Source organism: Mus musculus, chromosome 18 (genome assembly GCF_000001635.26).
Source record: "Mus musculus strain C57BL/6J chromosome 18, GRCm38.p6 C57BL/6J".
In the NCBI taxonomy this organism is placed as follows: Eukaryota; Metazoa; Chordata; class Mammalia; order Rodentia; family Muridae; genus Mus; species Mus musculus.
The window spans coordinates 62577800-62602382 of NC_000084.6; the positions used below are offsets into that span (position 1 = coordinate 62577800).

Genomic DNA, 24583 nt, shown 5'->3' on the forward strand with positions numbered 1-24583 from the left:
CTAGCTATTTGTTGACAGACACTGCACACACACACACACACATATACACATCTTTATAGATGATTATTTCTGTCTCTAATAAAACCTTTCTCTATATATATATTTCTTCCTGTTGATAAGGAAACTTCTCTCCATGGAAATTCTATGTCAATAGTTACCCAAATTATTCACAGCTTTGTAACTTACATTCTGCTTCTCAGCCTTGGTTTCTTTCAAGCACTGCTCCAGGACAACCCTTCACTTGTCCTCCTGCTCCAACACTGATGTAGCAATTAAACCACCTGCTTCTATTGTATCAGGTTCTGGCTGAGACATCCAGAGAGATGATACTGAATGGTCTTTTCATAGCTCTCTATTTCCAAAGCTGCTGATGTTACTTTGTTTAGAATGCTTTGTGTGTATATATATATATATATATATATATATATATATATATATATATATATATATAAGTCTCTGTCTGTCTGTCTGTCTGTCTGTCTCTCTCTCTCCCCATCTCTGTCTCTGTCTCTGTCTCTGTCTCTCTCTCTCTCTCTCTCTCTCTCTCTCTCTCTCTCACACACACACACACACACACACACTACTAGTGTGTGTGAGAGTCGAGGGGAAAGAATTAGGAAGAAGAGGTCAAGCAAAAACTGATAGTCAACACAGAAGGCCAAACTATTTCTCATGTACTGATTGAAGTCTTCACAGACCAACTGCTTAAAAACCTAAGTCCAAAGCTGATGGTGGTAGATTTCTTTGAATATTTTAAACAAACAAACAAACAAACAAACAAACAAAAAACACATCAATCACTCATACTCATTCTGGTTAAGATATTAAATTCTTATCTCAGAGGATGTCCAAACATTCCTACACCTAAACAGTAGTAGTTATTCACTTGTTCCACCACCCTGGCATGTTCAATACTCCCTCCTTTCCTGGAGATCTTTGACAGATGCTTACATAAGAAGTAGTAGCTAGTAGCCAAGAGAACCAAGAGGAAAGCTTCTGGCTTTGCCATGAGAAGCAATGCAATTCCTCTCTCTCTCTCTCTCTCTCTCTCTCTCTCTCTCTCTCTCTCTCTCTTTCTCTGGATTCCTTCAGCCCAGAGTTTCTTCATAAGAGTCCCAAGGCTGAGTTCTGCTACAGAACTGGTGGCAGTGGCCCTATGATAGGAACCTCAGACACGATTATGAAGTCACTCTGCAAGTGTTCTATTTCCACATGACCGCCGCCCCCCCCCCCAAAAAAAAGAGTCAATAGGTTCTTGAACACTAAGAAGACTTCTGGAGAAAACACTTCTTGTTAACAGATGGAAGCTCGATACCTTTTTGTTTGGTTTCCTTTCTTGTCATTTGGTTGCATAGAAACATTCTGCTTTTTCTCAATCAGGAGGAAATGAAGGCATACAAGACTAACGTAAAATGAGGATCTCTGGGGATTCTTTTTGCCACCTATTCTCTCTCTTCTCAGTCTGAAAATTCTGATTCAGCAAGTACAGAACAAAGAGCTAATAGAATAGAGAATCTATAGTTTTAGATGAGAGGGTTACCATCTATTCCTTCCTCTTTATTCCCTAGAGGCAATTGCTATTTTATTACATCTTACTATACCCACCCTCCCTCTCTGGACATATCCATATTTATCATAAGACATTTAGATAAACAGAGCCCTGGCCATGGAAACTCAAGAGCATTATGTGCTATTTCTATTAGTATGTATAGATTTGAAGATCACACACACACACACACACACACACACACACACACACACACATATACAATCAGTGATTCTACACTGAAGGGTCTAACACGGCAAACTCAATGAGGCCTAGCTTAGATCTTTACCAAAATGACCCCATGAGAAAAATGAAGCCTACCTTGTAAGAATGTAAGTTTCCAAAAACCCAAGATCTGTTCTCAGATTGCCTGGGAACATGAAGTTAAGAATACTGTAGCCTGGTGGCCAAAGTGAACTCCCTTGGAACAGATGGTTCTTGCCACAGAGCAATAGAGTGAGGGAAAAAAAATGAAGTCAAGCCACTTAGTTGTCCCATGCCTAAAAGTCTTATCAAGGTAAGTTCTGCCTCTTTTCAGAGCCTCAGTTTCTCTCTCATGAAATAAGCCACCAGTTTTGTAGATTTTGGAAGTCAATTGCAGATTGTGGGGTACAATGTACAAACCACTTAGGACATATATTCCCTTCAGTCCATTCTTGGGGTGCCATGGTAAGTTCTGAATTCTCCTCTTAGGGTGGGACTTTGTAGACTGTCAATATGGTGAGAAATCTAGATACTAAGTATTACAAATAGTGGTGAATCATGGCTATTTGCTATGAGAAATACAGATGTAGAAAGACATTAGAAGATCTTTGAGTGCTTTGAGGATTTCAAATAGAATACCATGGTCATTTTCTAGTTGGGGGGGGGGGGTAAAGACAGCAGGAATGGCAGCTGACATTCATAATAGCTTGTAGTCTCTCCATCCCACAACTCAGAAAACTAGTGCAGAGAACTAGAAAGGAATTCCCTCCAGGTTCCTACTATACTGGTTATAGCTGCTGTGTTCAAATTTAGAGCTAATTCCAGAAATCACTAATGTAGTATTGCATTATCTCCCTCTTTGAATTAGCATAAAAAGCACAGAGGTCAGGGAACATCTTATTCTTTGCTGCATCTTGTGATTCTAGCCCTGTGCTAGCACTTTGTGCATCAATTAGTGCTGCTCAAAAGATTGTCTGAACAAATTGTTTTTCTGATTACTCAAGAAGTTTAACTACAAGCAGGCTGGATTGTGGGGACCTGAATTCCTTACTTTAGAGCAAAAATCAAAGGTTTAATCACAATATCTTAGAGATACTGATTCACCATTCTCTTTGAATAGTAAACTAGAGAAAATTTTGTCTTGTGGCTTTTATGATTTCTGCCCCTAGACCCCCTCCCCACCTCTCTCTATAGAGTCCAACAAACCTCAGGCTGGCCTCAAACCTCAAACCCACAACCTCAGCCTTCCAAGGGCTGCATTCACAGGTATGGTCCATCCCATCTGGCAGGCACTTTTTGACATCCGTTAATGACAGCCATGAAGTACATTTTTCAAATTGTCCTCCACTAAAAAGCATCACCTCACCATCTCTGAGATGACAGTATCTCACGGCATCCCTTAGGTGGCAAGAAGACAAGAGGCTACTGTTAAGCAGCATATGGGAGCTATAAGCCCAAAACAGAGGAAAAGTAAGACCAGAAAGATGAGCAGCAAAAGGTGCTAAACTGAGGAAGGCCAGCGCTAGTGCTGAGGTCTTGCACACGCTCAACTGGCCAGGAAGAACGACGCTGCAACAGGATCCTTCTGCACACGTTTATTGGGAGAGCATTGATTGCATAGGCGAAAGAAGAACAAGAACCCCGAACAAGGAAAATGATGCTGCTTATATACCCCTCCATGTGACGTGTCAGCTCCTGATTAGCTGCTCACTCATCACCCCACTACTACGCCCCAGGATGGGCAGTGACTTGGCACGAATTTACTCTTGCACCTGCGCACATTACTTGTTTACCAGTTAGGCACAGCGGAGGCTCATGATGGCAATTGCTCACGGCTCTCCACACTGAGGCAGAAGAGACCAAGTAATACCAGCGAAGTGTCATTCCCACCCCGCCTCTGTATTTGTGCTCTTTCAAACAAGACGGTTGAGCTTTAAGACTTGACCACATATCATCCAAACCATCAAAACCCAAAAGCATACAGCCTGGGACCACGTCTCATTGTTCGTTAATTCTCAAAGCACCCCCCCCCCCAGAGATTTCCAAGACAGAAATTGCATGAAATGATGTGGCCATCCAATGGCCATTGTGATCTTGTGATGTCTTTCCCAGTGCACAGCAACTGAAATCGCTTTTCCTGAGACACAATTGCCTTTCATGAGCACTCAGAGGCACTTGACCTCCCAAGGGCAAACATTTAAATTACCTAACATTTGCTTCATAAAAAAGAAAGTGAAGACAAATGACAATTAATTACTGTGTCTATAGGCATTTTCTCAGTCCCATGCTTCACCATTATGATCCAGGAAGCTTGTGTCTACTTTTCAGAGAATCCAAAAAGAGGGACTACAAGTGAAGACTCTCATACTGACTGATGTACTAGAGAGCAAACAATAACTTTCAATCTACCACATTCGATTCAGATTCTTTGAAGTTACAATTTGACTTTATTTTCAAAAGAATCAAAACAGAGCTTCTTTTTATTCTAGATCATAATTTTGTGGGGAGTGCAGTGTAGGGGAAGCTGAATAAAATCTCAAGGATGCCACGTATGTGTTACCTTCACATATGTTTAAAAATGAAAGCCTTGAATCGGTCAAAGAGTCTCCTGGATCCTAACTACCTACCTCTTCTTTAGCTGTCAAGGGAGGTCTAGAACACACTTGACTGGTATGAGGAAATGAGGAATGGTTTCCAGCCTTTGAAGAATTCAAATCTGGGAGGTAGTCTGATCCTGTCTTGCCTGATTCCCTTGGAGGATTCATTTCCACTCTCAAAACAAAAAACAAACAAACAAAAAACAAAACACACACACACACACACACACACACACAAACCCACCACAGTTGAGAGGAAAATCCACCCCTCACCGTTTATGATGTTTTGGAAGTACAAATCTGTGAAACAAACTGATGCTCTCCACCTTAAAAAGGGATGCGAGCATTAAAGACAGTGGTGTGGCAGAGAGCCCTAAAAGGCTACCCCAGTGGCATGCATCAGACTCTCGTCAGCTCTCTTGAGCGTCAGAACTGTACAAAAGCCCCAAACCCAGTCTATCTCACTGCTAGGACTTTCTGTGAGCCTCAGTCTGACCCTGGCCCACAGCATCATCTTCTCTTTCTCACTTCTAGACTTATGGTAAAATCTGCAGCTGCTGGAAAATTTCAGCTTACTTCTCACAAAATCTTTAAGTGCTCAGGATATGTCTGCCATGCTTATCTGTTTCTATTCATCTGGCTCTTACGGGCTCAGAACCATCTTGCCGGTTTAAAAGAACCAACACAGTTGTAAGTTATAGGCACTGTTCTTATGTGTGGATGGAAGGGGGTAAAATGGGATGAAGAAAATGATTGTTGGATGAGCTTGGGGTTCAGCTTCTGGATAGATGTTTGCCGAGCCGGTTTGTGTTAACCCTGCACAATAAAGCTATTTCCTGGATTACATCAGTTTGGGTATCTTGTTTCCCAATGCACCCCCACCCCACAATACTTAGACTATAGAATGAGACTGTGTCTCACTCCTCTCCCTAAATATAGTCCATGATCATACCTAGTAACCGAATAATATACTATGACTTGAACCCAAAGCTATGACTTCAAAGTTCATATTCTTAACTTTCATGTTAAGTTAGTGTCCCTTTATCTATGAGGCATGGATTCAAAGAGAGCAATGATGATGTTTAAGTTGCTTAAAAGGCTTTATCACTGCATAAAAGAATTCTCTGAGCTATGAAATATGTTACTGAATGAGGGTAAAATGGTTTAATCATGTTCTTGAACAGTAAGCCCTCACATAATTATTTTATAGTAGTAATAGCTAGACATTCTTAACGAAAAGCAAAGGATACACTGAGCTCATTATAAGAATGTGGTATTTGGATTCACCATAATGCAGTGAGTACGTATTGTTTCTCTTTGTAAAAATGAGAGATTTGAGACACTAAAAGTGAAGTGACTTGACCAGTTATATATTATGTAAGGCTGGAAGCCAATAGAAACCTAGTTTAACCTCAGTTCATTTGACCTCTAATCTATTGGCATTAATTAATAGCCATTTGAGCCAGGCATGGTGGTGCACACCTTTAATCCCAGCACTTGGGAGGCAGAGGCAGGTGAATTTCTGAGTTTGAGGCCAGTCGGGTCTACAGAGTGAGTTCCGGGACAGCCACAGCTACACAGAGAAACCCTGTCTCGAAAAAACAAAACAAAACAAAACAAAACAAAACAAAACAAAACAAATAGCCATTTGAATCTAAAATAACTTGCATATAACCAGCTTTGGTATGAAAAAGTTAATTCTTAGCAAAACACAAAATCATATGGCAAAACATTAGTTTGCTCCTAAGTTGCATCTTCCACACAATACAAGGTACAAGGAGGAGCTTTTGTTGTAGATGGGAAAATAAGTGATGATGGCTAATCTCTATGGTCAACTTTACTGGATTAAGAATCAGGTATCTGACATGTGTCAAGGTGGGTCCATGTGGGCATTGCCAAATTGGCTTAAAGTAAGGTTCCAGAACCTACCATGGGTATTGGCAGCACCATCCCACGGACTACAGCTCTAGACTGAAGACCTAAGAGAAAAAGGAAATACAGACGAGCACCAGGATGCATCTTTCTGCTTCCTGACTGGACACAACGTGACAAGGTACCGTATGCTTCCACCACCATGAGGGACTATGACCTGTCCAGCTATGAACAACAGTGATTTTTCCCCCCTAACAATGAGAAAAGCAATGAACACATCACCTTTAGATTAAGTAAATTTATTAATTTTATACCACATGTGGAAAGAATAAACATTTACTTCCAAACAAGTTTTTATATAGAATAAAATGGAAATGACTTATTTGGAGTTTTTTTTTCCAGCTCTTAATTTGTGCCAGCTGACATGGAGTTTTCTTCAACCTTTGTATAAAAAAACAATAATTGCCAGATTCAAGTTGCACAGCAAAAAATGGGATTATCATGATTGCCCTTCTTGGGAAGGTAGAAGGTTTTAGAAAAGGGCCTTGTATTTATATTCATACAGAAGATAAGTTTACTAAATGATTCAAAAATATGTTGAAGTCCTGAATAACCATGAAATGGACACATGTATCATGTGTTTTAAGAAATTTTAAATCTTGTGTTGGTCATAGACAATGAGTTAATCAATGTTCATTTCTACCCAATAAAGTAAAAATATCCCACTGACACAGACCTGTCCTGAGCATGCCCGACTGATTGTTTCCAACAAGAGATCTGCTGTTCACAGCAGAGATTAGATGAAGGTCAATCACCTTCCAGGGACCTCTTGGGAGACTTCATTGTACAGAAGGGAGTTGGGGTGGATGGTTGTCTCCAATTCTGAGATTCTGCAATCAGGGACTTACTGTCAGTCTAATTTATCTTTGTCATGAAAGAACTCCAAGATTTTCTGAACATAGCTTCTCAGTTGAGAAGACAAATGTCAATAACAGGGCTTACTGTTCTTTTTTGGCATGGAAATGTACACACTACTGTTCTTGAAGTGCTGACAGTGGTTAAAGGCAGACATATTGAGGGGAGAGAATTGAGCTGCTATGAGTCACTGAGATTCATTTAAGTTCTGTGTTACATCCTGGCCAGATGTGTCATCTCGATTAAGAAATGGCTATTTCCATGAACAGAACCCTAAACTAATTTAAAAAGACTTAGTGAGTCAACTGGAAAAGAATTCCTTCTGAAAGATGATTACATAATATGACTTAAATTAATGCCAGTTTACATTTGGCTGGCACATTAGCATTACTTAGTGTGTCCACATCTGTGTTAGTTGACTAACATATAGGCTTGAGGTGGGGAGTGTCATTTTCTCGTTTTATAGACAGAGACTGGTCTTTAGGGAGGTTAAGTCACCTAAGATCTCAGAGCTACAGAATGATGGCAGGGCTTCAGACTCAGGTCCTTGTGTACAGTTCTCACCTTCATGCAATAGTTTCCTCTTCACGTGGGTTTGGTGCAGTGATTGCAATGGTTGCTATCACCAGCTATTTGGTTTTCTCATTTACATTCCTCTTCAACTGGAAGGCTTCTAGGACAGGTTTCAGCATTGTTCTAATATTGTAAGTGCATTCCTCAATCCTAGTTGCCATGGTTTGAACAGTGACACAGTCTCCAATACAAAATGTTCAGTTTACATACAGTGAGTACAAGGAGTGTAGCCAGTGAGAGAGATAGCCAAGTACCTATGAATCTACCTGTTTTCTGTAGGAAAAACATCTGGCATCCTCAAAGCGCTGGGATTATGATCTGTGTGAATATGTTAATGATCCACTGTGCAGACTGAGTGCTCCCGGACTCTTTGACAATGATTGCCATGTTTCCAAGCAGGACTGACTAAAAGTTCAAGTATGTGTGGATGGACCAGGAACTAGAAATTTAGGCTGCAGAGGTTGTGTGGTGGTTGAGGACGAGGTCTGATCCCCAGGACATATATAGTGGCTCTGAACCATCTTTAAATCAATCTTGAGGGGATTCAGTGCTCTCCTGGCTGCGGGTCACTGCACGCACATGCTGGACAGATATACAGGCAGGCAAAATATTTATACATACAATAAAATAAAAACAAATAAAAGTTTCAAATTTGTTGAAGAGCTAGAGGCATTTATGTACAGTCTCAAAGGTTATACTTAGTAATTATCCAAGTGCATTGCTGCTTTTAAAAGGAAGAAGAGCATTTTGCACTTCTCTGTCTGCCCAGGTGGAGAGAAGAAAAAAAAGACCATAGATATGCAAATATTCTTGTGCTTTATGTATAAATATAATATAAATAAAATCATATTTATGATGTTAGTGTCAGCATGTAAACATCGGGTATGCATGTAAAAACTAAAAGGCTTCTTACGGATTGTGATTTTCATGAGTTAGGAGGACAGATAAGGAAAATCTTCCTTGTATATATAGAAATTTATTCATCCATAAAAAAATAAAATTATGGCATTTGAAGGAAAATGTATAGATGTGGGGATCATTATAATAAACAAAGTAGGCCACCAGGAAAGAGAAATATGCCAGTTTTCCACTTATCCACTTATCAATGTGAATATATATATGTATATATATATGCATAAATACATACATATATAATTAAAATATATACACATGACATGAAAACATAAAGTGGACTATTAGGAGCAGGAAGGAAACCAGTAAAAGAATAAAAGAAGAACAATGGAAGATAATGAGCACTGATTGAGGGAGGGTATATGACATGCAAATATAAAAATATTGCAACAAAACACCTTTTTGTTTAATGAATATTTGCTGATAATCAAAAATGAAACTATCTTATGAATAAAAAGAATGTTTTAAAAAAATGATGTGTTTGTCTTGACTTTCTATTGTGATTCTTGTTTTATTTCTAAATAAATCGTTTTTAAAAGAAGGCACTACAACTCCTTTGTGAATCCCTAAACCCTGATGGATTATAAGATTTCCTTCTTAAGCGGAATCAATTTCCACAGTTCTTCTTTTATCAAAAGATTCATTTAGAAGGTGTCCTGAATTTTGTTTCGTTCATTGTGGAAGCTTTTATGGAGGAAGAAGAAAGGCAGCCAGAAGGATACACTCCTGCTATGTCCTGTGCTTTCTCTGTCCATTTAACCTTTTTAGGTTGCTTCCATGGCCACACCCCAACTATTTTTAGCAAACTAATAGGTCCCTTGAAACAAAACGCCCTTATGGTCAAAGAAGCCTATAATATTTAAGAAAGAAGCACATTTTTTTTCTTAAAATTCAGTGTATTGATGCTCTTAGCAAATCCCAAACTCAGAGCAAATTTGCATCTATGTCTATTGCCTTGTCTGCCCTATGTCTTATTTATTTAATCACAAGTCATCAGTAATACGAGACTGCATATGGCAGACACATGGTTTAATAACAACACAAATGTTCCGATGTCCACCAACTCGATGCATGAACTATTTCTTCACAATGTTTCATAAGTTTACTCCCTCACACCTATTCTTTACTGACACTCTGGCTACCAGCTGCTGCCTGCCTCCTTCCTTAGGCTAAAAACACTCATTAGCCATCCACGTGCCTTCACGTGTGGAGGCAGTGATGTGGTTCTCCTGTTCTTTGTATTTGCTGAATAAAACTTGTTCCATTTGCTGTTTTCAAGCAATATAGAATTTGGTTGGAGGAATCTAAGGCATTAGAATAGTGAGTGTATAGTTTTATATACATTCAAAATCGGATTTGTTTTAATGTTTCTTTCTCTGAAAGTTTAAACATTACATATTCAAGTAAGGCACCATTACCTATAGGGTTGGTAGAAGAAAAATAAACAAGATCACCAAAACCAGGACCCTGCTATGAGGAATCACAAAAGCAGAAGAGAAACATTGTATTTTTTGATCCAAATCAGAAAATGGCATAGATCTTCCAAAGTCTCTGATAGGTGGTTGTATATTTTTACTCTGTCACAGTCAAGGTACTTGGTTGACTTCTGGTATGACAGATGTGGTAGCTCAGGGCAATAACAGGCGGGATGGTGCTTAGGATAGATAGAGGTGAGAAAAAAACCATTAAGTTCAAAATTACCTATGTAGTTAGCAGGAAATCTATGACAATCACGGATATTTGCAGTTGTTTCTTAAACCCACCATTTGTTGGCTAACTACTTACTAGGCAGAGCATTATATATTCTATGTACACTGGTTGAAGCCAACCTATAAGAAACAGGTAAAGTGGAAGCGCAGTGAAATCCAATCCGTGGTGGGTTTGAGTGGTTCTCAACATAGTAGAGAAGGCAGATAGTGACTAGAATGGAAGTATAATATTGTAAGAGCTAATCTAATTGTTGCTGTCTGAAAGAACTGCAGGGATGGAGATGGAGAGGAGCCTGAGGAAAAGAAGGTACAGGGACAGGCCCAAAGTGGGATCCAGCTCAAGGGGAGGCCTCAAGGCCTGACACTATTACTGAGGCTATGGAGCACTCACCAAAAGGGACCTAGCATGACCACACTCTGAAGGACCTAACAAGCAACTGAAAGAGTCAGAGGCAGATATTTGCACCCAATCAATTGACGGAAGCTGCTAAACCCTGTGGTTGAATTACAGGGAAGAAGCTGAGGAGATTGACTCTGTAGGAGGACCAGCAGTCTCAATAAACCTGGACCCCCTGAGATCTCTCAGATACTGAAACACCAACCAGGTAGCATACAACAGCTTTTATGAGCCCCCCCCCCCCCCCCCCCCCCGCCAACACATACACAGCAGAGGACTGCCCAGTTTGGGTTTATTCAGAGAAGATGCACCTAACCCTCAAGAGACTGGAGGCTCCAGGGGGTGGAGAGGAGGTATTGGATGTGGTATGGGGGTATACCAGGAGAGGAATAAAATCTGGAGTTTAAAATAAAAATATTTTTTTTCAAAAAAGAGCTAATCTAGGAGAAACCCAGAGGTCAAACCTTTTAGAGAAGATAGCGTTAGGGCTGAAAGGTGGTACAGAAGCCAGAAAGCTGGGAAGAGGTATAAGCATATGCTGACTTGGCATGTTCACAGGAATTTCTGAGAGAGACAGGGACTAAACTGGGGGAGAGTAAAAAATGGAGAGGATGGTTTGGGGAAGGGAGAGGCTGGTACCAGAAGGCTGTAGGAAGCAAGACTCACCAAAGTGTTCGCTAGTGATGAATGGGGGATGAGGTCTTTGCTTTAGAAATGATTCTCTGGAGATGACTGGTAAATGGAGGGATGAGCACAAGGGAAAACAAAGAAGACGCTGAAGTATGTGACCAGTGAACAGTCTTTTTGTGTTCCTGGATCCTGGTTCCTCCTCATCACGTTCCTCATTTCTTTTTGATGTTTTACAGATGCTCGTGGATGTATTCAGTCCTAATACTTCCATAAAAAGGTTCATGACTGGCATATGCAATAGTGTCTGGGTTTGGTGGTTGTTTATGGGATAGATCCCCAGGTGGGGCAGGCAGTCTCTAGATGGTCCTTCCTTCCATCTCAGCTTTGAACTTTGTCTCTGTAACTCCTTTCATGGGTACTTTGTTCCCCATTCTACAAAGGCACAAACTATCCACACTTTGGTCTTCCTTCTTCTTGAGTTTCATGTGTTTCACAACTTGTGTCTTGGGTATTCTAAGTTTCTGGGCTAATATCCACTTATCAATGAGTGCATATCATTTGTGTCCTTTTGTGATTGGGTTACCTTACTCGGGATGATATCATCCAGATTCATCCATTTGCCTATGAAATTCATGAATTCATTGTTTGACAGAACCCTGATATAGATGTCTCTTGTGAGGCTATGCCTGTGCCTGGCAAATACAGAAGTGGATACTCATGGTCATCTATTGGATGGACCACAGGGACCCCAATGAAGGAGCTAGAGAAAGTACCCAAGGAGCTAAAGGGGTCTGCAACCCTATTAGGGGAACAACAATATGAACTAACGAGTACCCCCCTAGAGCTTGTGTCTTTAGTTGTATATGTAGCAGAGAATGGCCTAATAGGACATTAATGGAAGGAGAGGCCCTTGGTCTTGCGAAGATTATATGCCCCAGTACAGGGGAATGCCAGGGCCAGGAAGTGGGAGTGGGTGGGTTGGGGAGCAGGGCAGGGGGGAGGGTATAGGGGACTTTTGGGGTAGCATTTGAAATGCAAATGAAGAAAGTATCTAATAAAAAAAAAAGATGTTTATGACTATTCAGAGACTTCCTCCAGGAAGGAAAAGTGATACCACCAGAGCAAGGAGACTGGACCAAGATGTGACCATCACTGTATCATTTGTTTCTTTACTACCGGCTCAGTAGTGAGTAGGTCTTCTGGCTGAGGCTTCTGGCATGTGTGTGCATGATGAATATTGTCTTACTCGTCAATTTCTAAGAAAAGTAGAGGCCACCATTGGCTCCTGCTCTCCATGAGACACTCTTGCGAATAGCCACAGCTCAGATCAATTTTACCTTCACCAAATGTTGTAATCACAGGCCAGTGGCTGCCATTCTTGGGCTTGACTTAGATAATTAGTGAACCCCAGTAGCATCATACAGACATGTGCCAAACAGCAAAACGTCCAAGTCACATGACAAAATTATCCCTGTGAGAAGTGGAACGAGGTATGATGCTCTTGCATCTTGTTTCAACTCTCATACTTCACATGACTGTTCTTATGCCGTTTCTCACAGTCTCCATAGTGCCATACTTGCCACATCCCAGGACCTTGAAGAGACATATAGAAGACCAGCCAGTGGATGGTGGCATTTCCCATCTTTGTAGGTATCCTATGGCTTCAGACACAGATAGAAAGTGAAAGCCATATGGTCCTGGTCATCACCCAGGCTCAGTAAATGGGTGGAAAAATAGTGTTACAGAATCCTAGGTGACACACAACAGGACGGTGATGAAGACAGCTCCACTGTTCCATGTAGAGGGTACTCAGGGCTAACAGAATACCTCAGTGGAGGACTGGATGGTATTCCCTGCTCTCCAAAGGTTGTGGTTTTATTTTCAAAGTTTGATGAAAAACATTCCTCCTTTTCTTTTCTATTAAAAAAAAAAAAAACCTGAAGGGATAAGCTCACTTCTGAAGTGTTCTGTCTATAGAGTAATCAAGTAGTTTTAATCTTGTAAAATTTTTACTTAGTTTATTATTTATGTGTGTTATATACTAAGTGTTTTCTGTTGGCACACACATGGTGTGTGTACACGTGAATGTGTGAATGAAGGACAGTGGTTAACCTTGGTTTAATTCCTTAGAGCTTCTTGATAGGTCCTCAGCCTCTCTGGTTTGGTTAGATGCTCTGACCACTAAGCCCCAGGGCCCCACTTGTACCTACTTCCCTAGCCCTGGAATAACACGTGCATATCATCACTACTGGTTTTCAACATCGATGCTATGAATCAAACTCATGTCCTCATGCTTGCTTGGCAACCACTTTACCAACTGATCCATCTCCCCAGCTCTTTGGAGAAAGTAGGTGTTAAAGAAGACCTAGTTCTCATCTTCAGCTATTTGGAAATTTATTTCTTGGGAAAGGAGCAAACTTCTTTATCTAGAGGTCTTACTAGGTGTGCTGGTGATGGTCTTGTGGATGTAATTTTCAGCTATAGGTAAGTACAGCATTCATATAATAGGACTTCTACATCAATGTTTGGATTTTCCCATGGGGTGGTAACTTTTCCTTCTGTATTTTGTTGGAGATTGCTCCAGAAGCTATGGAATGCTTAGAAAGAAAGAAAGAGAGAGAGAGAGAGAGAGAGAGAGAGAAAGAGAGAGAGAGAGAGGGAGAGAGAGAGAGAGAGAGAGAGAGAGAGAGAGAGAGAGAGAGAGAGAGAGGAAGGAAGGAAGGAAGGAAGGAAGGAAGGACAAACCATATCCCCGGGAATGACTTTTTAGAATGAAAGAAGTTTGGTTTCTGGAACTATGATAAAAAGATAGAAATAAACATGAATACCATCCATAGTCAATAGTTACAGACTGGAAGTGAGGAGGACTGAAGTGAACATCTGTGCGTGTTGGGGTGTGCTTTGTTTTGAAAATCAGTCAGTGTTTATTATTCAAAACTGTCTCCTGCACAACAACTATTGTCTATTTCTCAAATTACGTTATATTTGCAATTCTGTAACTCATCCTTGAATCAAATACAAACTGAAGTAAAAGTAAACTTTCTGGAGAGATTTATTTTAATTCAGATGACTAAACAGGTATTATATTAGGAGACACAAGTTGATAGGAATGATCACAAGGACTTTCCACAGTCAGTGATGGTGACTGAATCTAGATCCGACTCCACCAGAACATCAACAGAGAAGGGACTCCGATCAGAGCCCATCTGTAACGCACATGATGAAGGCATCGCTGTTCTTTCTATGTCCATGGAGAGATCAGCAGTGCCCTTCATGAAGAAACTGGATTTTTCCATTGCTTCTCCTGAGGGAAGACATGAACAACAAGAGTAAACAAAGGCAGAAACAGAAGTTGAGAAGAAGTACAAAAACAAAGAAAGTGGTGGTGGGACCTCCTTATGGCTAAGAACAGGACTGCGTAGCAGAACCTCTTTCCACAAAATGGCGAGTCTGAGTTCCAGAGCACCATGCTGTTGCCACAGAGCAGAAGTTCTCTGCTTCAATCATGGTTCCATCCCATCCACTTCCTCCACTGATCCCAGAGGCAGGAGGATTACTTGAGGTAGCAAAAGAACAAAGAAGACTCCACAAAAGGAGTTGACGTAGCCTATCTTTCGGCTCTTCCTGGTCAGCAGGGCAGGGATGCAGCTGGATACTGTAATAGTGAGGACGCCTTCTACCATGTCTCCCTCTCAGGACCTCATGCCCAGTTTCATGGTCCAGGGCTGTAGATGTGTCTGGGTTAAAGAATCTTTCCTTTTGTGAAATGAAACTTTCCAAACATAAATGTATATGTAGGCATGTTCTCTGGTCTCAGACCCAACCTGTGATTCTAACTTGGGGGATCCGTCCCATAATCAGCCACCAAACCCAGACAATATTGCACAGCAAGATTTTGCTGAAAGGATCCTGTTATAGCTGTCTTGTATGAGGCTATGCCGGGGTCTAGCAAACACAGAAGTGGATGCTCACAGTCATCTATTGGATGGAACACAGGGACCCCAATGGAGAAGCTGGAGAAAGCACCCAAGGAGCTGAAGGGGTCTGCAACCCTATAGGTGAAACAACAATATGAACTAACCAGTACCCCCAGAGCTTGTATCTTTAGCTGCATATGTAGAAGAAGATGGCCTAATCGGCCATCACTGGGAAGAGAGGCCCTTTGGTATTGCAAACTTTATATGCCCCAATACAGGGGAATGCCAGGGCCAAGAAGCGGGAGTGGGTGAGTAGGGGAGCAGGGCAGAGGGAGGGTATAGGGAGCTTTCGGGATAGCATTTGAAATGTTTATAAAGAAAATATCTAATAAAAAAAGATAATCACAATAAAGAGAACTCTGGACATGAGATAAGTGTCCCAACATAAGTATCACTGCTAAAAGATAGTTAGCAATAATAAAAATTAAATTTGGTATATGATAGCAAGAGTGCTAAGTTGCATTTTACATTTTAAAAATGTAAATGGTATTTGCCTAATAACTATCCTTCCAAACACTGTGCAGACTAAACAAAATACCTAAACTAACCACGTCGATGGGATTTTGAATTACTAATTTCAGCCTGCATCCCTCATTTTAGATAAAAGGAAAGTCAATCAATTTCAGTGGCTATCTCATTTAAGACTACTGATGCTTAGAGTCTATAGGAACCTGAGACTAAAGGCCAGATGCATTAAAAGTGCATAGTATTTTAGAAATCACATAGGATAGTGCATTTTACCTATTCATAGACCTTTTAAAAATAGGAAGTTGTATGGAATTCCACTTCATAAAATAGTGAAAATTGAACTTGGGTTTGGGGGCCACTCCAAATGGCCAGTTTTGGTAACTCATGACTTGCCTCTAGATTACAGAGGCAAATTTGAGTCTGAAAAATCAAGAACTAAACTCAGAATTACAACAATTGGATCTGTGAGCCGGATAAGAGCAGTTCAAGCTGGCAGAAGAGTTGGCCAATTTTTGTTCCCACATTCTATTCTGCATGAGAAAAAGTAGACCGTAAGGAGTTAAGAGGGATCTTGGGAAGGGGAAGGATTTGAGTAGAGAACATGGTTCCCAGACATTGTTTCTTTGTATTTGATACTCACAAGATCTCTGTACACAGCTTGCATTTATTCCCGTAAGTGATATAGTCAGATCCACAAACTGGTATGTTTACAATGGGGCAAGGGATGGCCACCACTGGGTACTTCTTGTATATGTCACAGTCCACCTAGTCAGACACAAGAGAATGTCCTGATTTTCTCAAATACCACAAGGATAACTACATTGGGTCAACTAGACAGGCTACATACATCTCAGCAGTTCTGATGCTGTTGAAATTGCTTTTATAAAGAGTGGCATCATCATCATGACAAATACCAGTAGTGCCAGAACCCTTCCTAGTTTTTAATGCCACACTTGGTGAGCAATCGCTGGCCATTTCTTTGCCTTACAATTATGTAGGGGGTTGGTCTGATGGCGCTTGTATTCTAGTGTGAAATACTGGCTTCTCAAGTTGTACAGATCCTCACCTACACCAAGTGATGCTATGTGAACCTTGCTGCTCATTTTAACTGGTCAATAAAAGGCTAGAGCCTGTGATTGGGCAGTGGAGGGAGAAAGGTGAAACTCAAGGATCCAGTGAGGGAGGTTGCTGGTAGAGGCAGAGGAGGAAGAAAGAAGACAAAGGTGGAGGAGGCAGCCATGAGAGGACATGGACATGAGCACATGGCTAGGAGAAACAGCAAGTAACAAGGGACTTTATAGCTGGGGAGTAAGTTAGTATAGCTCCAACCCTCCAATCCAGGCTTACAGTTTATAAATAAAATACCCGGATTGTGTATCTTTTATATGGGCTAGCTAGGAGGATGAATTCTTTCCACATAATTAACTTTTTGTTGCATAAAATCCCATTTTTTTAATACTCAGGAGGCGAGTAAGAAACATTCTACTATATTGGCCATTTACAAATGTAGAAAACGTTTCTCCATCTGTGTCTGTCTCCTCTGTTGCTTTCCTTAAATGATCATACATGAGCGATGTATTGATCTTTCATAGATATTTGTTGAATAAGAGACAGCCAATAGAAATTAAAATTTTTATTCAACATACTTACTGTTGCTGAAGGGTGGCTAGTAACTTCTGAAAGGAAAATACAATGAAAGCATTACAAACAGAGCAAATCCTGGGATTTCATTACTCAAAGCTGATTTGTTCTTCAGTTAAAGACATTTCATTTCCCCCGGCAATGAATTTCAGCATAGACCCTATCATTATGCAAAATCACAGCAGTTTGCTTAGGGACTTGAACAGCCAATGGGTAAGCCCTTGAATCAGGAAGGCACATTTATTTATTCATTTTGGAGGCTATGGTGTATTTCAAAAAGCCAGTTGCTACTGAAGCCTTATCTCTGATATACTTTCTCTCCTAATCAACACAGACAGATATAGGGGGTAGATGTGGTGGTGCACACATTAAACCAAAGCATTCAGGGGCAAAGACGGGCCGATCTCTGTGAGTCCAAGGACAGCCTAGTCTACGTAGCAAATCCCAGGCACCTACAACTACATAGTTAAACCCTGTGCCAAACAAACAAGCAAACAGTAAAGTAATTAGATATCATTAAAAAAGTTAGAAATTTATTTTAACTACATACCTCTTCACAATTTAAAAGCAAAATCATTAACTTGAGACCTCCAGAGAAGTGTCTTTTAGTTAGATTCTACTATATGGATCCATGAAGACACCTAAGGACCTCTGTATTTCTGCACCATGGAACAGCCATCTACTGACACAGCTGTAAGTATCCTTACACAATAAATATTTATAGAGAAATTAGGACATTTTTTGGTCCATGGGTGCCAAGTAAGAATCCTTGCAAGGGAAGAGATTAGATTCCAATCCCTCAAAGTACAGCCAGAACCACGATCCCTCTCCCTGATCAGATCTGTTTCTCTCACTTTAAATCCACTTGATCAGATATTTATGTCAGCAGCTTAGATCCTGGGAGAAAGTACATGAAAAATAAAATCTTCAGGACTGTATGTGACACCGTCTTACCCAACTCACCAGAGCAGTTGCAGACATAGGTTGCTGCGAAGAGCAGCAGGAGACCACCAACAAGCTTCATGGTGGAGAGCTCTGTGATGCAGAGGCTAGTGATGCGAGACTGGCTTGAAGCTGAATGTGCCATGTACTCAGCGAGGGGTCAGGTTTATATGGCAAGCCTCGGTTTCTCCACCTTTCCTGTGAGCTCATCCAAAGTCAGCATAGGACCCGAGTGGCTCGCAAAGCACGCCACACCCTGAATGGTGCTGCCACACCTGTCAGCCAAATTCTGGGTCCCTACTCACTGACAGGTGGGTGATCTGAGGTGAACAGTATTTTTCTATCTGTTGCATAAGTGAAGACAGTTACTTAGACTAAGCTTTGCACAGAAAAGATCAAGCATGGATTTCTTGTTTTAGATAAGAAACAAAAGAATATTACGTGCGTGATTTATTCTACTCAAATGTAAGGTTTTAAACACAGCCAAGCCATGGTATATCCACATTTTAGGCTCCCGAGACAATACAGTCTCATTCTCCAAGCAAGGAACCTATTAAACATTCAGGGGTCTTGCAACTCTAACATCTTTGGGACTTATGAGGCTTTGAGAAAGGTGTTGGCATTTCCCAGCTATATAATCTTGGATAAGGCATTTATGAAGCTGTGAACTTGTACTAGTCAGAAAAGCGTGGTCATATTATGGTTACATGTATTTTTGAGATTTCTATAACTTACAGATTGTACCTCTATGAATGGGCGCTTCTGTGGTGCTGATGCATAGATAGTACTCTGGTTGCCAGATGGGCAATGTTGTCACTGTTTAGAATAACGCTGTCCAGTGCGGTGAAGACATATCCCAGATGGTGTCCCTTTCCAGCTACGAAGTAAATGTTACATCCCAGGAGAGATACCCTTGTCATTGTTCTCCCCTGACACATGGCTATTAGTCTCATGATCTTTTCCAGCCGTAGAGGACATGGAATGGATATGGTCATTTTTACTATGTCTCCAGAAGGTCAACACAAGAATGAGTACAAGTAGTTGGCAAACATTAAATTATATACTGCATTGTCCAGGCACAATTATCCAACTGCCTGCTATTTGTCTGTCAAACTCAAGGAGATGTGTGAAAACCCAGAAGACAGGAGGATATAAAGCTCATTGTGTAGTAAGCTTAATTTTGTACATTCTGAAACATAGCATTTACAAATAATAGTAAACAAATTATAAATGACATCACCTCTCCTTAAATGTTAGACCTTAACATATTTCAGGGAAGGCAGTACAATATTGTTAAAAGTGTAACTATTGTATATTGTGGATCTCATTTGAATTGTTCATTTAAAGCCATTGAATATGTCAGTTAACTTTGAGAGATATTGATTTATCTCTGAAACACAAATCATGTTTACCTTGTGGGATATTTTGGACTGTTAAGTATAACTTCAAACACACACACACACACGCGCGCGCGCACACACACACAGAAGGTGGGTAGCATGTCTTGATAATTTTATTGTATAAAAATCACAAAGTACAATTATACATACACCCAAGCTGTCATATATACATACATATAATCTGTATATATGAACATGTACATGTGGGCATATATAAAATTACATATATATTATAGTTCATTTGTTCTAGGACAATTTGAATAAAAAAGATGAGATTAAGGAACAAGTGTTTATAATACCATTAAGAAACAATCTGAGCTATATAAGACTACCTGAAACAATACATTATTATACTGTTTTATAGCAAACTTTTTTATATATATGTAGAAGGAATAAGTAGTAAAATAATAGACAGTATATAACATACACGTTACTTATTCATTATATCAGGTACTGTGAGCACATATAGTTGTATGCTATGTGCTTTTATATGACTAGCAGTGTGGTTGAGCTGAATACATTTCATCACTGCATATAATCTCATCATTGTGAAACACAACTAATATGTATCTCATGGGGCAAAGTCATGCTACAATAGCCAAAAAAGACCTAGGTCATGGGGATATTTTTCAACTTCATTATATTCTTCATGGACTGTGAGTCTATGTGCAACATGTTGTTGAATAGAATACCAATATCTAAAATATGCTATGTATATAACTCTTATTTTTTCGAGACAGGGTTTCTCTGTGTAGCCCTGGCTGTCCTGGAATTCACTCTCTAGACCAGGCTGGCCTTGAACTCAGAAATCCACCTGCCTCTGCCTCCCAAATGCTGGGACTGATTAAAGGCATGTGCCACCACTGCCTGGTGTATATAATTCTTGTGTGTGCATGTGTGTGTGCCGTGTCAAGTTCTAGGCTCCTAATTGAATATTGATATGGTAGCTAATGTTGTGGGATGCAATTTTTAGGCAGTTTATTGCCCTAATTTTATCAACTTATAATTTGAAGACATAATTTTCTTAAGATCATGATTCTAGTTACTGAAGGACAATATGCAGAGCAGAGTCACCGGCAAGAGCTGATGTTCCTAATAGGGACAAGCAGTCCTAATTTCTCCTGTCTGATATGAAAGATTACAGATAAAGAATACCAACAGAGTCCGGGCGTGGTGGCACATGCCTTTAATCTGAGCACTCAGGAGGCAGAGGCAGGTGGATTTCTGAGTTCGAGGCCAGCCTGGTCTACAGAGTGAGTTCCAGGACAGCCAGGGCTACACAGAGAAACCCTGTCTCGTAAAACCAAATAAAAGAGAATACCAACAGAAAGACACCATGTTTCAAGGTGACCTGTAATTTTTGCAGTTTGAAAAAGGACTACCTTTTTTTTTTTTAAGCAAAAAAGGCTTACAGAGCATTCTTTTGGATATTTGAGCATCAGAGAAAAAGAGAAAGGGCAGAACCATTGCCTTCTTTCAGCATAGTCTTTCATATACTGAGTCTCTGAAAGCCAAGGGCAAATAAAGACATAGGGCAGATGGTGGCTAACCAGAACCCTATAAAAGGAAGACACCAGCTGAAGGCATAGGTGAAGCCATCCCCTCTGTCATAGAAGGCAGATGATTCGGTAAGTAGGTGAGTGTGGAGGTTGCTATTTGGAAAGATTAGGAAATGAAGCCCATCATAATCTGCTTTTGACAACAGAAGAACGGAGGCGTGCTGTAGCTTGAAGACATTTGGCACCAACATTGTTGGGAGTATGTCAGATCATTCTAAATGGATATAGAAACTGACGGCCATTAGGCAATGCTTCAGCCTGATTAGTAGCTTGTTGTGCACTTCTCTCAAAATCCATACGACACAGAGTGGAAACTGCGGGAGAGTGAGTTTTACGAATGTTGACTGAGCAGATCTGTGACTTCCAACAAGCATATCTTTGTGTTAGGGAGTGTCAAGGTTTGGAAGAGAAACTCCTGTTAGACTCTGAAAAGTCAAGTTTCAAACAAAATGCGGACCTGGTAGGTATGGTGAATGTAAGTAATTGTTTATGTAGGCTATGGCTAGGAGGCAAACATCAGATTGAATTTGTCAAGGGTGGGGCCAGGGTCATGATACTCTGGGTTTTTACAAAAACAAAGCAGAGGCCGATGGGTGGAGACTCCTTGTGAGGAGGAGCGAGGTCAAGGGATCAGCTATGGGGTTTGACAGGTTTTGGAAACTATGTCTGTGGAGTGGGGATTTTTCACTCTAAACCCTGAACTATACACTAGGAGAAGAAGTTCTGGTGTGGAAAAGCCGCTTTCTTCAGATTACAGGCAGCTTGTTCGTTTCTCAGTGTGTGCCTTCAAAGGATTCAAAGCCTTGAATCCTGTAGGAAGAACAGACTTGTGGGACCATGCAGTGGGAGAAAGTGAACAATCAATGCAAAAGCATAAATGCCAAGACAAAAGTTTCACATTTTTTTCTTAACCAGATTTGGGGTACCCCCCTCCAAGAAAGAATAGGATGGCTCAGGGTTATGTTAGAATAAGGATTGATTGAGGTGTTCCTGGGCCAGATCTTTGGAGGGACATAAGAGAGATTGCATCAGAGATGGGATAGAACAATGTCTATAGCAGTGGACTGTCGTAAGAACTAATGTACATTAAGTCATTAGTATGTACTGAATCTGTGTGTCTATGTATCAGGGTTAGTTCATCTCAAACTTAGAACGAGCCTCTGAGATAGGTTCAAATAGTTGCTTTGTTTTAGCAGAGATAAGAACTAGGACTTAGAAGAGTAGCAGTTTAAGCTAAAGAAGATACACTTTAATTTTGCTATTGTAGTGAAGTGTATGGCAGAAGCAGTAGATTTGGAGTTCCACTGACCAGTGAAATAATAAACATGAAACTAAAAGCATTCAGGAAGACATTGTAAATGAGTGGCAGAATGGGCTGGGCCATGGGTCAGAGTGTGTGGAATTCTCCATGTGTGATGTTCACTTGGAAGGAGGGAGGGTCCTTGTGTGGGGGAAGTCCCAGCGCCACTGTTTCCTACCCTACCCTATACACCTGTCTATGTAAAGAACAGCATAACAAAATGAAATGTCTTTTATTTCTTAGAACTTTCTGCTGCCTCTGCTTCTACTAACATTAACTTGAAAATCTATCCTGGGGGTGGGGCTTATAGCTCTATCTCAAGGGTAAAGCAGTTGCCTACCACTCATGAAATTCTGAGTCCTAGCCTAGCATGACATAGAGAAAAACCCCACCCCCAAATTAACATATAAAGTGTGAAGAATGAGAAGACTCATACTCTGCTGTTTATTCCCCTTCACTCCATTGCTTGTTGCCATACTGGCTTCTGACCACGGTCCCCAGAACTCTGTCCCTATGACACCCACAAGGCATACCTCCTAAAACCTCAAGGCCTTCTTGGGACCATCTCAAACTGTGGTCAATGCATTCAGCTGAGCCAGCTCTGGGCCATGGTTTTTTTCTGCTCTGTTCATTCAGTGTCTACCTTCCTACGCTGGCTCAGTTTTCTTTGCCCTTTCTTGTCTTTTCTTGACATAGCCTGCACTTTGGATCTTGCTCTTCCTCTGTGTGGAGAAGACAGAGCCTGAGGGATCTGGGCATTGGTATTCTGGCCTTGTGTGTGGCAGGGCTGTTTCCAGTTGCTTATGGGAATAGGGAGTTTGCAAAACCAAGGGTCCTGTGTATCAGCTGCATTCAATTTCCTTTGAGCCACTGATGATTGACTGGTCAACCGGAGTTTTCCCTGAGACCATGATGTATGAAGGAACACAGTTCCTTCTCAAAACCAGGAATGAGTTTGTCATTATTGGCCTGTGGCCAGGGCCTTGGGTAGCTGTGGCTTCATACATTGAGAACACATCTCGTTGCACCATAGGGACTGTGGTTATCAGTCCCAAGGTGTACTGGTTAGTTTTGTGTCAACTTGACACAGCTGGAGTTATCACAGAGAAAGGAGCTTCAGTTGAGGAAATGCCTCCATGAGATCCAACTGTAAGGCATTTTCTCAATTAGTGAACAAGGGGGAAAGGCCCTTGTGGGTGGGACCATCTCAGGGCTGGTAGTCTTGGTTCTATAAGAAAGCAGGCTGAGCAAGCCAGGTGAGGCAAGCCAGTAAAGAACATCCCTCCATGGCCTCTGCATTGGCTCCTGCTTTCTGACCTGCTTGAGTTCCAGTCCTGACTTCCTTGGTGATGAACAGCAGTATGGAAGTGTAAGCCGAATAAACCCTTTCCTCCCCAACTTGCTTCTTGGTCATGATGTTTGTGCAGGAATAGAAACCCTGACTAAGACACAAGGCTATAGGTCTATAAGGTTTTAAGATAACCCATGTTTGGTTAGCTCCTCGCTGACTTTGTCCCATTGTATCATAGTTTCTCGTGATTCTGTCCAATTTCTCCCTTGAACATTGTACATAAGATGCTATACTTCTTAATAAGCTTGCTTGGGATAAGACAGAGTGTGCACAAGACCTCTGGACTCAGCTTTTATGTTCTCTATTTTCTGTCTTTTCTTTCACCTATCCTGGCATCTCCCCTTCAGGATCCTATTACTAAAGAATGGCCTGATCCACATCAGTAAATAGTTCCAGCTAGTAGACAAGGGAATGAGAATAGACTATAACCAACAATTTCCCTTCTGATTCACATCACATATCTGGATATTAGTGGGTACCTACATCACTGTCAGGAGCAATAGATAAACATCACATCTACTATGCTTGGAGCTGAAAGGTTGCCTGTAACCCAACAGTCAGACAGCATGAGATGATGTATTAGTTAAGGA

At 40.9% G+C, this 24583-nt stretch overlaps 2 protein-coding genes across 6 annotated transcripts in view; one reads left to right on the top strand and one right to left on the bottom strand.

Moving 5' to 3' along the window:
* Spink10 (serine peptidase inhibitor, Kazal type 10) overlaps positions 1-24583 on the top strand; it is a 115469-nt gene that overhangs the window by 28927 nt on the left and 61959 nt on the right. The window lies entirely within an intron of this gene.
* On the bottom strand, positions 14614-18769 carry Spink7 (serine peptidase inhibitor, Kazal type 7 (putative)). 2 transcript variants are annotated; one of them, NM_001001803.3, is made up of 4 exons: positions 18405-18526; positions 17451-17476; positions 16441-16565; positions 14614-14659 (listed from the first exon to the last, which is right to left on the bottom strand). In NM_001001803.3, exons 1-4 carry the CDS (start codon positions 18463-18465, stop codon positions 14614-14616), a joined length of 258 nt encoding a protein of 85 aa, NP_001001803.2. In that variant the 5' UTR covers positions 18466-18526. The 2 variants fall into 2 exon arrangements, with proteins under 2 accessions (NP_001001803.2, XP_017173429.1); XM_017317940.2 differs by lacking the exon at positions 14614-14659 and having other exon boundaries at positions 16380-16565; positions 18405-18769.

Excerpts from the sequence above, each read along its gene's own strand:
- Spink7 (XM_017317940.2), bottom strand. The coding sequence starts at position 18,528 with ATGGCACATTCAGCTTCAAGCCAGTCTCGCATCACTAGCCTCTGCATC. Across the intron at positions 17,477-18,404 it reads CTATGTCTGCAACTGCTCTG|AAGTTACTAGCCACCCTTCA; the intron begins GTGAGTTGGGTA and ends TTTTCCTTTCAG. Across the intron at positions 16,566-17,450 it reads CTAGCCACCCTTCAGCAACA|GTGGACTGTGACATATACAA; the intron begins GTAAGTATGTTG and ends GTGTCTGACTAG.